The sequence below is a fragment of the Manihot esculenta genome, chromosome 5 (genome assembly GCF_001659605.2).
Source record: "Manihot esculenta cultivar AM560-2 chromosome 5, M.esculenta_v8, whole genome shotgun sequence".
NCBI classification, from domain to species: domain Eukaryota; kingdom Viridiplantae; phylum Streptophyta; class Magnoliopsida; order Malpighiales; family Euphorbiaceae; genus Manihot; species Manihot esculenta.
The window spans coordinates 21589208-21605750 of NC_035165.2; the positions used below are offsets into that span (position 1 = coordinate 21589208).

At 32.4% G+C, this 16543-nt stretch overlaps 2 protein-coding genes across 2 annotated transcripts in view; both read left to right on the top strand.

The window, feature by feature from the left end:
- The first annotated feature begins 3484 nt into the window (after positions 1-3484).
- The window catches only part of LOC110615207 (histone-lysine N-methyltransferase ATXR7), an 86537-nt gene continuing 73478 nt past the window's right edge, over positions 3485-16543 (top strand). The window contains exon 1 of the mRNA XM_043956746.1: positions 3485-3648. The gene's annotated coding sequence lies outside the window, so the exon portion shown is untranslated. The remainder of the gene's footprint in view (positions 3649-16543) is intronic.
- Positions 5118-13891, top strand: LOC110615297 (chaperone protein dnaJ 10). The gene is made up of 10 exons (XM_021757103.2): positions 5118-5537; positions 5820-5879; positions 6417-6499; positions 6939-7098; positions 9031-9160; positions 10171-10329; positions 10965-11143; positions 11245-11325; positions 11417-11575; positions 13489-13891. The coding sequence occupies exons 1-10, from the start codon at positions 5451-5453 to the stop codon at positions 13588-13590; spliced, it is 1200 nt and encodes a 399-aa protein (XP_021612795.1). The 5' UTR covers positions 5118-5450; the 3' UTR covers positions 13591-13891.

The following is a 16543-nucleotide window of genomic DNA, read 5'->3' on the forward strand; positions in this document are numbered from 1 at the left end:
AATTTAATGTTTATTAAAGATAATTAATATTATCATTTGATTTATTAAAAGATAATAATAAATTTATTTAATTTATAAAAAAATATATATATATTTTAAAATGTTATAAAAATATATTAAATGGTATATTATTGGGATAATATTAAAATATTAAATAATAAGTTTAAATTTTAAAATTTTTACTATTGTTTATACTTAAAATTTATTTATTTATATATATATATATATTATAAATTCATACGATAATTAAAAATATTAAAATTTTTATATATAATTTTTAAAATAGTAAACTTAAATATTATTTAAAAATATTAAAATAATAGCATATAATTATTATTTATTTAAATGTAATTGAATTCTCATAAAATATATAGTAATTACTAAAATTTAATTAGGATATAAATTTATAATACTGCGATCTACATATTATAAATATTCGAATGGCTCATTAACACTAAAATCACATCCTACATTAATTAAAGAAAGGCCGAGTTCAAATTACTTATCAAATATTTTATTTTCTAATACTATTAAAAATTTCAAATACATTTTCAATATCTCATATTCTAATTATATTTTAAGAATACTATTTATACCGCTCTCTTAATCTTCAATTTATATATACTCTTAACTAATTTAAATTTATATTAGATTTAATTTTTATATATGTATTAGATTTCTCTTACTTTAATTTAGTATTTTATAATCTATAAAATTTATGTTATTACTTGTTTGATTTAGTTTATTTATTTAAATAAAATTTAAAAGATTAAACAAACAATCTTTGATTTTATGATTTTTTTTACTATTAGATGGATTTTATTTTTATTTTTATTTAATTTAATTTTCAAATATTTTATGTAATCTTCATACAAATTATAATTTAATATATTTATATATATGTGCATTTTAAGTTCAAAATATATAATTTTTTTTATATAAACATTCCATAAAAGGGTTAAAAAATAAACATTTATTGAAAATTAAAATTTAACTAATAATAATATAATGATATATATATTTCAAATAATAAAATTATTTTATAATTAATGATATTTATTAACAGGTATCATTACTAATCAGTAAGTATTTAATAGTTTAAATTTTATTTTTTTAAAATGAAGATTGAAAATTGAGGGAGTAGAATTTCTCATATTTACTCAGATACACTAACCATTAAATTATGGCTTTGAGTGCTAATAATTTAAACTTTTATTTTTAATTATATGGTGAGTTTTTTATTTCTATTTTTGATATGCATTACATCTCAATTTAAATTATTTATATATTATTAATTCTGATAAAAATATAATTTTTGATAAATATTTTAAGTTTAAATTAAAGATTAAATTATTATAAAAATATAAATAATTTGATAATAAAATTATTAGATAATATGTTTGTTTTAATTATCAATTATTATATTTGAATATTAAAGTGAAAAATTAATATTTATTATAAATAAATATTTAAATTTTGGTTATATACATTAATAAATAAAAATATAAAAATTGAGATAATATTATTGAAATAAATTAATTTTGATAATATTAAATTATTAAATAAAAAATTTAAATTAAAAAATATTATAGGATAATAAATGATAATATAATTAAGTCATTGTATAATTATAATTCAATTTTTACTAAAACATTTAAATTTATGAGATTAAAATTATATAATATATGTAAATATTGCTTTTAAAATTATTAAAAATTATATTTAAATTTTAAAGTGAATGATAATTTAACCAAACTTATAAGATAAAAATTATAGATTATTAAAGTAAAAATTTGATAATATAAAATTATTGGATAATGTTATAAATAATGTGATAATTAAAAAAATAAAAATATAAATAATTTGATAATATAAATTTTTTAAATAATATAGTGTTAATTTAATTATAAGTGAAAAATTATGAAGTATTAAATTGATAAACCATAATATCAAAAATCAATTTAAAATTATTAATTAATAAAATTTTATATTATATCTAATAAAGTTGTACTTTAAAAGCAATAAAATTCATTCTGTATGCTTAAAGAAAATTATAAAACTTTATTATATTAATTTTAAAATTTAATATTATAATATTAATAAAATAAAATAATATAATATTTATTAAAAATAATTAACAGTATCAATTGATTTATTAAAAGATAATAATAAAATATTAAAAATTAAATAATAAAATTATTTAATTTATAAAAATATATTAAATGCTAGATTATTAGGATAATATTAATATATTATATAATAAATTTAAATTTTAAAATTTTTACTATTGTTTATATTTAAATTATTATAGTTAATTTTTTATTATAATTTAAATTTATAATATATATAAATAAATAAAATTTATAAATATTATAAGAAATTTAAAAATGTAAAATGCAATAACATTGCTTAAAATAAAATGCTCGAACGAAATGTCAGACATTTGGGCCCGTGGTGTTAGAGTTTTAGAATTTTAGAGGGACTAAAATATAATTTTTCCAACATGAAATTTATGAATTGGCTCCACCACCATGGGCTCCCGTTCGCTTATGGACAATTTGGCTATTATAGCCAATAGTTGATCATTTTTCTCTTCAAGTAGTGCCATGCACTGATAAACATTATCAAACTCCAGTGCCATCCCCTCTTGGGTGGCATATGTATTCGACAACACAGCAAGATCATCAACCCTCCTCTTAAGGGCATTAATACGGGTTGCTGACTTCGTCATGCTTTCACACTGCTCGTAGATCGTTCGAGCTCTGATATCAAATGTCACGGGTCCAGGCTTTGGCACTCAGTTGGGACCGTGTGGCATTTCACTTGAATACTATCAAGACAAGTCAGCCAATCTGTCTACACGTTAATCTGCACAACAAAGCATGTTAGTTAGTCAAGAGGCTAGAATGCTATTAAAGCGAGCAAGATAAATACATATTGAGCAGATAACCACATCCAACAAGCATAAAGGCATAAGCAACCAAAGTATCACATATAGGCACATATATTTTGATAAAAGGCTACTCATTTCATTACAGGGGCAAAACATTCATTACACAATTCAATACAAAGGTCCTCACACCACTTGCAGACAAGGGGAACGTTTACAAGGATGGAGGCACAAGATAGGTATTCGATAGGCCTATGGTGGCCAGCTGGGCCCAGTCCTCACTGTGGCCAACTAGTCACTCCCCTAAAGAGTCTTAAGGACAAGTTGAGCTGTGACAGGAGGAGACATCAATGTGTCTGAGGTGACACCCCCTAATAAATACATGAAAATGAATTACAAAAAATTGACATAATACTTTTGATACTACTATTTTATACTAATTTTTACCCATCTTGTTTCTAAAAAATTTCATGTTGAAAAAATTATATTTTAGTCTCTCTAGGATTCTAGAACTCTAACCCATGGCGGCTATGGTGTACAATTTGGCTCAAGGATAAAAAGGTTAGAAATGGAATTTTATCAATTGTGTGGTAAGATGATGAAAAGCACGGTATCGGAGGGGTCTGGATGGAAATAGCAAAGTCGGAAATATCCGTGGTTTTTTCTTTTCAAGCCTCCGCCTTTAGAGACGCCTTGCTGAACCCCGCTCTCTTAACCGCGACTCCGTGACCGCCGTCGGACGCGTACATCACCGCAAGGTAAATCGGAGCTAATCAATTTAATTGCGTCGCCTCTCTCTCTCTCGCCTCCTCCATCTCTATCTTCTCTGATTACACGACTCCTTTGATTGTAGCACCTGAGATTCCGTTAACATTCAATAATGATATGTATTATGTTTATTCAGATACATAGAACGAAAGCAAATAGCTTTAAGTAGTGGTTTTCTATGAACACATTTAAGATCTGAATTATGTGCACTCGTTAATTGCTTGTCATCCATTTGTTTCTGTTTCTACTTGTTCTTCTTCTTATGCGGATCAAATTGTTGATTTTCTTAAGAAATTATTGGCACAGTGTTGCGTTATTGGGAATCCTCTCATTGTGTAGCAAATAATACTCTCTCAATCCCACAAAATAGGTGAAGAGTTATTTTCGCATGACCTACGAAGATGCAGAAAATGCAGTTAATATAAGTATAAATTTTATTGTCTTTCGTAAATACACAGTTTACTGCTTCACTGCTGAATTATTTATGAATTTACTAAAATTTATGTTTTCAGTACACATTAAAAAGGGGTGTATTATAGGAAGCTAATCAATAAATTACCATCTACAAAAACGAAGTAGCATAAAATTTTGCAATAACAATAACAAGTGCCCTGGAAGAATGCAAAAGAAGAAAACAACATCATACCAACAATTGATCAAAAGCAAAAATGACGCAAAAAGAAAAATTTGCACTTTTGAAATGGGACCTATTTTTGTTCTTGCGCGCATATGCATTGATCCTGTACCAACATTTCGATATGAAATGCGGAGAAAACTTAATAACCATCGGTGGGGAGAAAAGCTTCATTGGTTGAGCATTTGTTGGTTTTAAAGGCAAAGATGAAGGAACAATAGGAAAGACCAGGTAAAATGTAATGTAAAATTGAAGATCAGTGTTATAGGACACGTAACTATAACATTGAAATGAATACAATAACAATAGGAGGTAGGAGAGGGGAGCAAAGCAGCAATATCAATTAACCAACGAACGATGGAGCAGGAATTGATCTGAGAAGCAGAAACAGAGGGCTCTACCTCCACCCTTACCTTTGACTTGAATGACCTGGTAAAATATAAAATAAACTATTTTCCATTATGAAAAAAGAAAAAAAAAAATACAATATGGACATGGAGTTCTTGGCTGAGGTTAAATACCAGTCAAATTCATTTTGTGAGAATTTTTTTAACGTGATGGTTTATTTTTCGTTTCATACTACAAACTTGTTAAACGAAATTATTTATTGTTTAAGTAATAATAAAATATAAATCGAGCTGCAGTAGAGCGTAACAATAATAATAGGTCCAAAATAAAAAGTGGGGCGTAATAATAAAAGTGCCAACTTAAATGCTCAAAATTATAGTAGTAGTGTAGTGTACATTTTTCTGCATGAAAGCTAATTTTGTTTTTGTTTTAGTTAAAAAAGAAAAGCGATTTGGTATTGGAAGTACAATACTGTAGAAGCGTGGCGAGTACGAGTATGTATGCGACCAAGAAAATGGTACAACGCGGAAGCAGGCAGTGTTAGTCAACGCCAAAATTGAAAAGAGAACTGCGCGAATTGGGTATATCACCATCGGCGCGGCCTTCCTACCATAACACCTAACGAACAGGAAGAATCTGCTTATCTATTCTTCTTTTCTGATTATTGTCCTCTGTCCAGTCGTGTTGCAATTCATTAGTCAATCTAAGAGAGATATTATTCGATTGGGGATAAGATTACTATTTGCAGCAATACTTAAGCACATACCTATTATAAATATACAAGAAAACTGGTGATCGATCCGACTGAAAATGGTGAAGGAAACGGAATACTATGATGTGCTTGGCGTCAGCCCCACCGCCACCGAGACGGAGATCAAGAAAGCTTATTACATCAAGGTAGATATTTCTCATATTTTCCAAAATTTCTGGTTTGCTTTTATTTGTGGAACTCTATTTCTACGATTGCATATCATTTTCCTGAATTCACATGCTCCTTAGATCCATACTGGATTTGGATCTGCTACTTATTCACTCCTCGTTAATGTAATTCAAGCAGCCTTTTTATTTTCGTCGAGTCTCATTTGGCTTTCCGCTATATATGCCTTATGTTGCAGCCATTTTAATTTCCTCACTAATATTTTCCTTTTCTTTCTTCTCCTTCTCCTTTTTGGCTTTCAGGCGCGACAGGTTCATCCAGATAAGAATCCCAATGATCCTCAAGCTGCACAAAATTTTCAGGCAAGTTTTTGCTTTTTGGATTTATGTGAAAATTTCTAGAAAGAAAGATAATGTTTTTCCATTAAAGATATTGCAACCACATCTGTTTCCTTTCTTTCCCTTTCTGATTGCCTATGATTTAATAGTTAAATTATCATACCAACGATTCATGTGCTCCTTCTATACTTTAGCTGCAAAACTTCATTGCAGTTTTATGACCAACAAGTTAAATAGTATAATTTGTATTACAGATTTTTGAAATTCAAGACCTTAAAGGTTGGTTTCAACAAATATAGCTAATTGGTATGAGAATTGAGAAGCTGTTGTCCGTTTTTTAGGCCCTTCTGGAAATAGAAGTGTACTAACAAATGCTTGTAGAAACTAATAAACTTTAAACCTGATAACTTATATAATGTTTGTTTGAAAATGTTATTTTAATCACTTGTTTGCTTTCTTGGACAATATTATGAGGGGACTGATGTTAAAAGGATTGAAAGGGAGATATGAGCATTGGAAAGTTAGTTATGTCTTATTCAAGTTTTATTCATCTGAATTCAGGCTTTGGGAGAGGCATACCAAGTATTGAGTGATCCTGCCCAACGGCAAGCTTATGATGCTTCTGGGAAATCTGGAATCTCAACGTTAGTTTCTTGTTCTTAATCTATGAATTGGTGAAGATTGATGGGTTGTATACTTCATGCATTTCTTTTACATGGCAAGTTCGCCCAATTCCAACATTTTATGCACTCTGTCAAACTGAACGTAGCTGGGTGGGGATGAGTTTGGGCCATCCTTGGCCCCATCCCCATTTTTCTTTGATTTTAGAAGACATTTGACGTCATAATTTCTACTCATATAAATATGTGAAAGCCCATTTATTTTTGGAGTATATCATTTAATATTCAAGGGTATTTGTCTTCCTTCCTCAACTTCCTACTGAGTTGGGGATTGGCATTGCAACGCGCACCTGCTTCACTGCCATTTGGAGCATTTTCCATGCATGCAAATGTTGAAATTTTTTTGGTTTGTTTTCCTTTTTTTTCTTTAGGCACTTATTGGCCCATTAATTTTTACTTGCAGAGAAGCAATAATTGATCCTGCAGCAATTTTTGCAATGCTTTTTGGTAGTGAGCTTTTTGAGGACTATATAGGGCAGCTTGCCATGGCGTCAATGGCTTCGTTAGACATTTTCACAGATGGGGAACAGTTTGATACTAAAAAGTTGCAAGAGAAGATGAGGGTAAAATTTCATTGCTTCCATTCAAGTTTTTGGATAACTTCTATAATTCTGCTTCTTCTTTTTTTTTTTTTTTAATTTGTTTACTGATATTATCATGCTTCATTGCTAGTTTCTTTAGTCCTACTACTTTTGTGAATGATTTTTAGAAATGGTGACAAAAGAACGAGTGATGAAACAAACTTCGGAAACTGTCTTGCTTCTTTTTGTCTGTATTACTGTCTAAACTAAGCTGACATGTGTTTTCTTTAGAAATGGAAATGAAATCATGATTTCAAGTAACTGTTGTTTATTGTGTTTTGAAATGCTCATCACCTATACAGAATGGGCAGAAAAATATGTATGGGTAATGGCTATTACGCAACAGTAACAGTCCTTATCATCCTGTTACAAATACAGGGAACTTCTTTCTAATATAAAAAGAGATCTTTATTTGGCTGCCTGTTCCAACCATGGTTCCCCAGAACTCCCATGTCTGTAGCCATCATTTCTCATTTTAATGTTTTTGCTGCCTTCAACCCAAATTCCACAAATTTATTGCAAAATGAAGTTTTGTTATGACTAAGGAATAAAGAAGTAGTGGATTACTCATAACAGTTTTATCTTGACTTCACTTTGAAAGAAGGAAAAATTAAAGTCGAAGGCTTTATATTCAGGCCTTTTTTCTTTTTCTTTCAAGATAGGTTTATTTGACTTCTCAATTACTGGTTTTGCAAATTTGGTGTAAAAACATTTGGTTTATGCTATATTTATGCCTCTTCTTGTTGATAATAATGTTAGATCTTTAATCTTCATGTTGTTGTGCTAGTTAATGAAGTTGATTATTAATAGAGTTTAAACAATGGATGGAGTGTCTTGATTTTCACGTGTTTATGCTTATTAGTTAGTTGCATTTTTATTTTCTAATTTTAATTAAGTCCTGGAATATCCATTCACTTCAGGTAGCCTTGACTGTCATGTTATGGCTGCAGTTGTCTTGTTTCTGTTTCATGCAATTGCAATTGTCCCACAACTACAATTTAATGCTTCGAATGTACTGCAATTCATAGAATAAAATTTCATTTTCTTGTTTGGCATATAAGGAATCCAACTTTTCTTTTGGTTGTGATATTATGGTAATTTATTACTTAATTAGGTGAAAATAATATCTATTTTACCATATTCTTAAAGACTATCATTAAATTAATCTTAATTATCAGAAAAAAAAGGAAAACACTGAAATAAGAGGTTCCTTTTCCACTTTCAAAGCAATCCAAAAGTGTTCAAAGGGTTTTTAAAGGTTGGGAAGTTGCTTCTGCATATAGTCTGCCAATGGCTGTGAAATTGTTTCCTTCTTATGATTAACTTCAGCATGGCAAAAAGGTATGTGATTGTTCATTGTACTTGCCAAAAAGATGCTAAGAAAACAAAAAGGGAAAAATTGAAAAGCAATTGAAACTCTCATCTTGTATTGTTACTATTGACATATGCTTGGTTTGCAATTGGTAGCCGCAAGGCATACCATTATGAAAAGATATAATCTGGTTCTAAGTAATACACTAATCAGACAATGCCAACTTGGAAAAGAAGTGGGTTTTTTTTTCATCTGGTTGTTCTATGACATTGCGATGCCCCCAGAACGGTGAAAAATCCAGGGCCACTTTTTGTTTCATTTGTTTCATTAGTTGCATTGCTATTGACTATATACAATGATGCATCCAGAGTTTTCTTTTTTTAATTTTATTTTTTTTAGAAAATTTACAAACTGGATTGCTATGTTAATTAGAGATCCATATTTCAAGAGTCTTGCAATGTTACCTTGGTTTTATGCATATAAAACTGAGAGTAAGGACTCATTCACGTCTGTTTAGTTGAAGGTTTTTATGTTTATCTATCCTTTTTCCCTTTTTAATTTCATTATCCTTTGGTGCCTTTTCCAAACTTGTTCAACCTTAGGTTGTTCAGAAGGAGAGAGAGGAAAAGCTTGCACAGCTATTGAAAGATCGACTCCACCAGTATGTACAAGGGAACAAAGAGGAATTTATTAATCATGCTAAAGCTGAAGTATCTAGGCTCTCAAATGCAGGTATTTTGTCATTATCTCTAAATCGTTGCATAAAGGTCATTGGAAGATCAAGTGGATTCAAAAAGGAGGACTAAAGAAGGAAGTAGTAGACAACAAATGATGCCTGATGAAGTGGAAATAACTCAGAGAAACTGTATCGTTTATTTAGAGAGAGAAAAGGGAGAAAAAAGATTCCTGAAGGTGACTTGAACGAGTTTGAGGCTGTGGTTTAGTAACCTTTATTTGGCTTGTGTAAGTTGGGCACTTCAACCATCTGTGGACAAGGACTTGGGTTGCAAACTGGGTGGTATTCCATTTAGAGTTTGTGATTCGTCTACTAAAGAAAAGATGGAGTTGAAAGGCAGGTTCCACTTCTTTTAACACAAAAAAAAAGTAGGGAGAGTAAAGGATCATCAAAGGCATGACCAGTCTTACAACACAATCAGGCATCAATTAATAACTGAATAGATATGGCAGGAATGAATAGCTAGTTTCACCCTTTTTCCCTGTTATTATACTTTTGCCAATACTGTCCTCCTTGGCCTGAAATCCACTTATGAAAGAAGACCCTCTACCTCTTCCAGTTGTCGAGGATGGGAAAATGACTTTTTTTTTTTAGTAAAGCGGTAGGAACATTAGCAAAGGCAACTTCAAGTTAGCAGTTCTACCAGCTTGGCATCCTCATTCACTCAGGGATGGACACTTGAAATACAATCTGTTTAGTTTTAGAGTTGTATCCTTGAAATAAAGTGTCTTCTTCCATATCCACTTTATTTTGCTTGTTCTTTTGAAATAATTTGTGGCTTAGTGTAAATGGAATGTGAAGTGTTGTTGGCTTCCATATACATGTACAAGCAGAGTCAGAGTTGGTGAAAATTAGTTGGTCAGACTCATTCAAGGGTGGAACTTTTAGGATGGATCCTGAGCAATGTGTCCTATAGAGATCTTCTTATCTTTGTATATAGTATATTCCTTTTTTAAAGACTGGATTTAGGATAGTTTTAATAAATTTTCTGTCCTGTTTTGTGCAGCATATGGTGTTGATATGTTGAATACAATTGGCTATATCTATGCAAGACAAGCAGCCAAAGAGCTTGGAAAGAAAGCAATATACCTGGGTGTGCCATTTATTGCTGAATGGTTTAGAAACAAAGGCCACTTCATTAAATCCCAAGTAACTGCAGCAACAGGTTAGTAGACACTACTGGATGTGGCCAATAATCATGTCTATGTGGAAACTTATGGACTTGGTGAAAGCATCGTTGGCTCTTGGACCACTATTCTGGATTGGGTAATACTTGCCAAAGCAGTATTTAATTGAATGTGTTCTTAACATATTCCAGCATATACTGAGCTTCCTTACATGTGGTGCATGTTTATATGGGTGTAATTAGGTTTTTTTTTCTTTTTTTTGGCTTTTGCTTGATTGACCTTTGCGAAAGAGACAAAAACAAACCATTCACTATTTTATTTTGTTTATGCACATTTAGGGGACCACACCCTCCGACTTCCAGAAGCTGTGTTGGAAGCAATGATATGTGTTCAGTTAAAGATAGTGCTTCATATATTTGCCTTTTATGCTAGATTTTATCTTCTCACCTACCTACATTATTCGTGCTATTGAGATTCATTGCATAGGCTGGTTTAAAAAGTTAATTAATCCTACAAATCTCAGTGGAGATTGATATTAACAAAAAATAGTTCAAAAGTTTATTGCGCAAAGTTTGCTTGAGGAAAAATTTTGTTCCAAAATTTTTCTAGGCTTTGTATCTGTTTTTACATATTAGTTATTTCTTTTTTTTTTTTTCTTTAATGGTGGTGCTAGGTGCCATTGCACTGATCCAGCTACAGGAGGACATGAAGAAGCAGCTTAGTGCTGAGGGAAACTATACTGAGGAAGAGCTTGAAGAATACATGCAATCGCACAAGAAGCTGATGATTGATTCCTTGTGGAAACTTAATGTTGCTGATATTGAGGCCACACTTTCCCGTGTTTGTCAGATGGTTGTTTTGCTAGTCCATAGATATTAACAGTTGTTGGATGAAATTGAATTAGATACTAGGTCTAAATCATTTCGTGATAATCTATTAGTGGTTTATTTCAGGTTCTTCAAGACAACAACGTTAAGAAAGAAGAGCTACGTATACGAGCTAAGGGGTTGAAAACTCTCGGTAAAATCTTCCAGGTATTTGCCCATAGTTCAGTGCACTTTATCTTCTAACAGAAATGTCCAATCCCTGAAGTACCTAAAACTTTTGAAACTTGTTTGCATGTAGAGGGTGAAATCGTCTAATGGAAGTGAGAGTGACGCTGCACTGGATGGTTCCCTACCTAAACTGAATGGAAGTGGACCAAACCATGTTGCATCTTGTCCTAGCACATCACCAGATTCTAAAATCCTTGAAGAGCCATCTTATAGAACATTGGCATCGCAGGTACGTTCCTTCACCCCAAAGAATAGTGCTATTCAGAAATGTTCAATTCAAACTTCTCTTTTTCTTTTTTTTTTCCCCCTTTTGTTGGTCTTTGGCACAATTCATACATTTTAATGGGTGTTATACTTTGTAGCCCATGTTTAAACGAAGTTAATGGTTCAGCAACAGCTGAATCTCTTTTAAAATAATAATTTCTGATTATGAAAGTTCAGAAGAAGTCAAATAAGATACACAAAATATCATGTAACAAATAAGAAGGTTATTTGAGAAGACAGTTAAGAGAAAATCTTTAACCTTCATAAAACTTATACTAAATAAACCTAAGATGGAATCTATCAAAGATGAATTGATGAGCAAAGAACACAATTTATGATATTTATTTTTTTAGAAAAGTTCATCAAAATATTAAGGAAAATCATCAGAAGCTCATTCATTGAGACTAGATATTCTCTTTGGAAGGTAAGGCGGATAACCAAAAAGGGCAGGGCGTAGCCTGGCAACCCCCTCGCCTCACCTGGCTGAGGCAAGAATAAGATGCCCTTCAAAGGGATGAGCGTCTCTGACCCTAAGGGGCCAGGCAAGGGGCTCCAAAGGCACTGAATGACAATTTTTTTTAAAAAAAAATGCTTTTAAACAGTAAAACAAAAACCCCAAAAACCTTAGACTCTTCCAATTTGTTTCAAACAGCAGCCAGCAGCCAGCAGCCCCAACTCTCCTAACAGCAGCCAGCAGGCATGTCTCTCCTTTCTCCCTCTTTCATGTCTCACCTTTTGCTTCCTTTCTCTTTCCCTTCCTCTCTTTCTCCCTGCTGGACAAGGTGCAGCAGCTGATTCCTTTTTTCTTTAACTTTTCTCTCTTCTTCTCTTCTGTCCCCCTCCTCTTGTTTCCTTCTTGCATTCTCTCTTCTCAAAATGGCACTATGGCAGCATACTTTTATTTTAGTTACTTTGTATGAATGTGTAATTGCGTATATGTATGTATAATTGTGTGTGTGTGTACATTTAGGCTATGGTGCCTCACTTTAAAAGGGCACTTGCCCGTCACTTAAGGCAATACTTGCAATAGGGTATTGCCTTGGTTTTGTTTATCACCTTAATAACACCGGTGGACGTCTTTCTCTTTGGAAAGGCATAGCCAACAAGCTAGATTAGGGTGCTAGTTGGCTTCTTTTCTCCTTCCTGTCTTTCTGCTCATCAGGAGCTTCATTTCTAAATTCTCTTTGAAATCAAATTGCTGGCAAACTTGGAAGTCAGAACCCTTCTTCCTTCCATGTTTCTTAAATTCATATTTATCTATCTATTTTCACTGTGTTCTTGTTCCTTCCTACCTACCCTACCTTTGAAATTCACATGTAATTTTCTGAACATGCTCCACTTATTAAATTTATGCGCCTAGCCTTAGATGGAAAATGGATATTGATATGCTGTATGTTTTTTTTAATGAATCAGGATTAATTAAATTGCTGTATTACCCAAATAGGAAAAATTTAGAAAAACTTGACTTCTGAACACTCGAGTGCTTGTGGTCACATACTGCCATCCATGATGGCATGGAATCAATAAGTTTTGATGATGCTGGGAGATGAGGCCTAGCCGCCTCGGCCTCTGCTTTGGTGGTTCAAGCTGTGTAATTATAGAATACCCAGAAAACATTGCCTAACCTAACTAAGTAAACATATAACTACAGCAGTAATTTGGTAATAGAGTTTGTATTTAGAAAAAAATTACAGTAATGTCCAATATAATCTCCAGTTATTGCCTGTACATGTTCCCCATTTCTTTACATATAAAAGAAAAGGGAATGGGAGAGGGATCATGAGAAATAAAATCTTATTCATCTTAAGCTCCATAAGCTTTCATTCATAAATTGATTCATAATTTCACTTGCACTAACAAAATTTTTGGATGCTATAGAGCCCATATGTGGAGGCTCCAAACATTGGTGGTACTCAGTTTGACTTCCCAAGGCCAACAGCACCACCTGGTGCACCAAAACACTCAACCGGTGGCGAATGATGATGGAGAAACAGTGAATCTTTGCTTGATAGACATGTGATAATGATGTGCATCATGGAAGGGTGTTGGATTTCATTTGTCGAATTTGTTTGAGTAGATGATCTGGAAAACACATCCCACCCCTATTTTAGCAGTCATTTGAATGGTGTATGTATGAAAGACAAACTCTTTGTACACAGAGAGATGATTGTAATTTTTTTCCAGTCTGTAGATGGCTGCTGTGGGCTTTCCTTGTATATGTATTATTATGCTCTGTAGTTTGTCTGTTTTGGTTTGATATCTAGGTTCTGGTTTTTGGCTAGATTAATTGTTCCTTGGTTATGAACATGTATTGTTAGTGCTATTATCTAAGTGTAACCGATTTTAATTTAGTTAGGTTATGGAGTCGATACTGTTATGCAGTACTCTTGAAAGCCGATTTTGTCCCATCATCTCATGATATTAAATTTTAGTAGAAAATTTGATTAAATTATATTTACGTTAGAGCTTATTTACGCTCACGTAAGATGGATTTTCAACATAGAAAATGAGATTCGTTTCTCGAAGAAAAAGGGCAGAAAAAACAAGGTGAACTGTAAAGTATATTCCCATATAAAAAATGATTTAAATGGTTCTATGAATTATTATTTGTCAAAATTTTTTCTTCAAGTGGTCAACTGAGTTGAACAATTGACCTTTGTTTTTGTGGTAGTGAATTATTATTTTTATTCTATTATTATTGTTATTGTTATTATTCTTATTCAGAGAGTTACAGCTCGGCTGATGTGATGAGATGAAATGCAATGCGAATATAACAAATAGAAAATGCGAGGTAATATATCTGGCCAGGTATCCATGGTTGTGCCCTTAATATCAAGGGATTTAGTTCTGCATGCATAGAATGAATATGGCCGTATATCCACCATCCCATTATTAGAAAACTCTTTTCAGCAAATAATATCTAAAATTGTATGTACTCTCTCCCTCCCTTTATTTAGGGAGAGAATTTTTTCTAGAGAAGAGTTTCTTGTTTGACATTCAATTTTTCTGTCTTTTGCCATTTTTTTATTTATTTTGTCCCGTCTAATATGATAGAACACTTTTTTCTTATCTACAAAGTAAATTCTCTCTATTTTTAGATAGTATTTTAGATTTATTTTTCTTTTAGTTTTAATTTTCTTGTCTGATTAAATAGATCGAAAGGAAAAAAATAATTGATCTATCTTATTTATTTTTAATGTGTTTGTCTTTATTGTGTTTCATGCATAAAAAAAGAAACTTACCTAGTTTGATAAAGAATGGCCCAGTAAGCGAACTTCCTTTACTTTTATTGGCATTATTCGATCTATAAAACTACCTTTAATTTAGATATTGACAATCCATTGTGGTTTTAGTTGTATTTTATCATCTTCACTTTTGTTTAGTTTCTTTTTGGTGGTTGTATTTGCTTTGAGTTCTTTTTTTTTTTCCCTTTGGTTGTATGCAGTTTGTCTTGAAGTTACTTTATTAGGGTTTTAATGTATTGAGTATGGCCAGTAATAGCAATTCTTGTAAAATATCTCTCCGCCACTCAAAACTTCTTTGTTTCAGGCTGATGGAGTACTTAAGAGAAGAAGTGCTCCTTCTATATTTTCTCTAGCAAATTCTTATTTTCAGGTCAAGTTGATTGTCGAGTCAAACGTTTAGAAATATCTGGATTGAACATTTTTATTGTAAATTTTTTTACTTTTCTAGATCAAAAGACCTATAATCTATTGTAGCTGGTCTTTAGATCCTTTACCAAGCTTTTCTGTTTAATGAATTTGATAACATATAAAAAATAGAACCCGTTAAAATTATGACACGTGTATAGGTGATTTAGAAAATTCGTGCGAACCTTTCCATTTGTTCGGATTAGGTAGTGGGAAGCCCCAACCTATTGAGTATAAAGAATCAGACTACTGATACCCCTGAGTTTACCAAAGCCATGAACAGATAGGCCGACATCTTCAAACCTTGATCGACCTCCTCAAAGCCTGGAGAGGATGGAAAGACCTCCTTAAAGCTTATACTACAATGAGACTTTGAACGCAAACATAGCCTACCTTAGTGACCGGAAGGAACTAACCTTCATATAGTCGGGTGAATCAGGCACGACCTGATGAAGTTAGGGTAAGGATGTTGACCTCCCACGCACTAGTCATCTCCGTGGTACGGCACATGGATCATAAATACACATGTCGAAGGTACGAATTGGCTAGCTCTGCATTTATTGTCCTGTCGCCCATCATTAATGCACTGCCTAACACACTTGCATAAAAGCATCCCTACTCAGTACGATGAGACATGACACCAGGGGCGTCAGTTATCAGAGGCATATATATCACTAACTTAACCATTAAAGGGGATTTTCTTCTTCCTCTCTAAGGGAAAAACCTTATCTCTCTCTCGCCGAGACACAGAGAGAAACCCTAACTTCCATAATCCCTCTCTTCTCTTCTCTAGTTTATTTTACCCTATCTGTTTATTTTCTCTCAATAATATTAAAGGTTCCAAAAATCTAACTTGAGCATCGGAAGGTCTTCACCGAGACATCCCCGGTGGACCTCTAACCACTTTCTCCATATCTTGCAGGCCTCTTCCTCAAAATCGGTTATGGAGGGATCCATATGAAATCTCTAAGGTATCCACCCCTCATTGATCCAGTTACAGATCAACGATCAATCCATAGAATCGAGCCTCTGTCCAGGTGTCCGTATCAAGACACCTTGCCGGATCTCGCTTTCATTAAGTGGTACTGTCTGTAGGAATGAAGGAGACTATCCTGTCGCTGGAGTTTTCAAACAAAATCCATTGAGATCCATATAGCAAACCAATAAAAGCTAATGGCCAAACAACAAAAAAGGACCAAAGGGAAGGGAGATGGTAAAAGACCCAAGAATTACTAGCTACATTAAAAAGCCATACGGTGAAAATAAGATAGAGAAAGATGCTG

Coding starts and splice junctions, on each gene's coding strand:
- LOC110615297 (XM_021757103.2), top strand. CDS start 5,451: ATGGTGAAGGAAACGGAATACTATGATGTGCTTGGCGTCAGCCCCACC. Junction 9,161..10,170: donor ATCTAGGCTCTCAAATGCAG/GTATTTTGTCAT, acceptor TGTTTTGTGCAG/CATATGGTGTTGATATGTTG. Junction 11,576..13,488: donor ATAGAACATTGGCATCGCAG/GTACGTTCCTTC, acceptor TGGATGCTATAG/AGCCCATATGTGGAGGCTCC.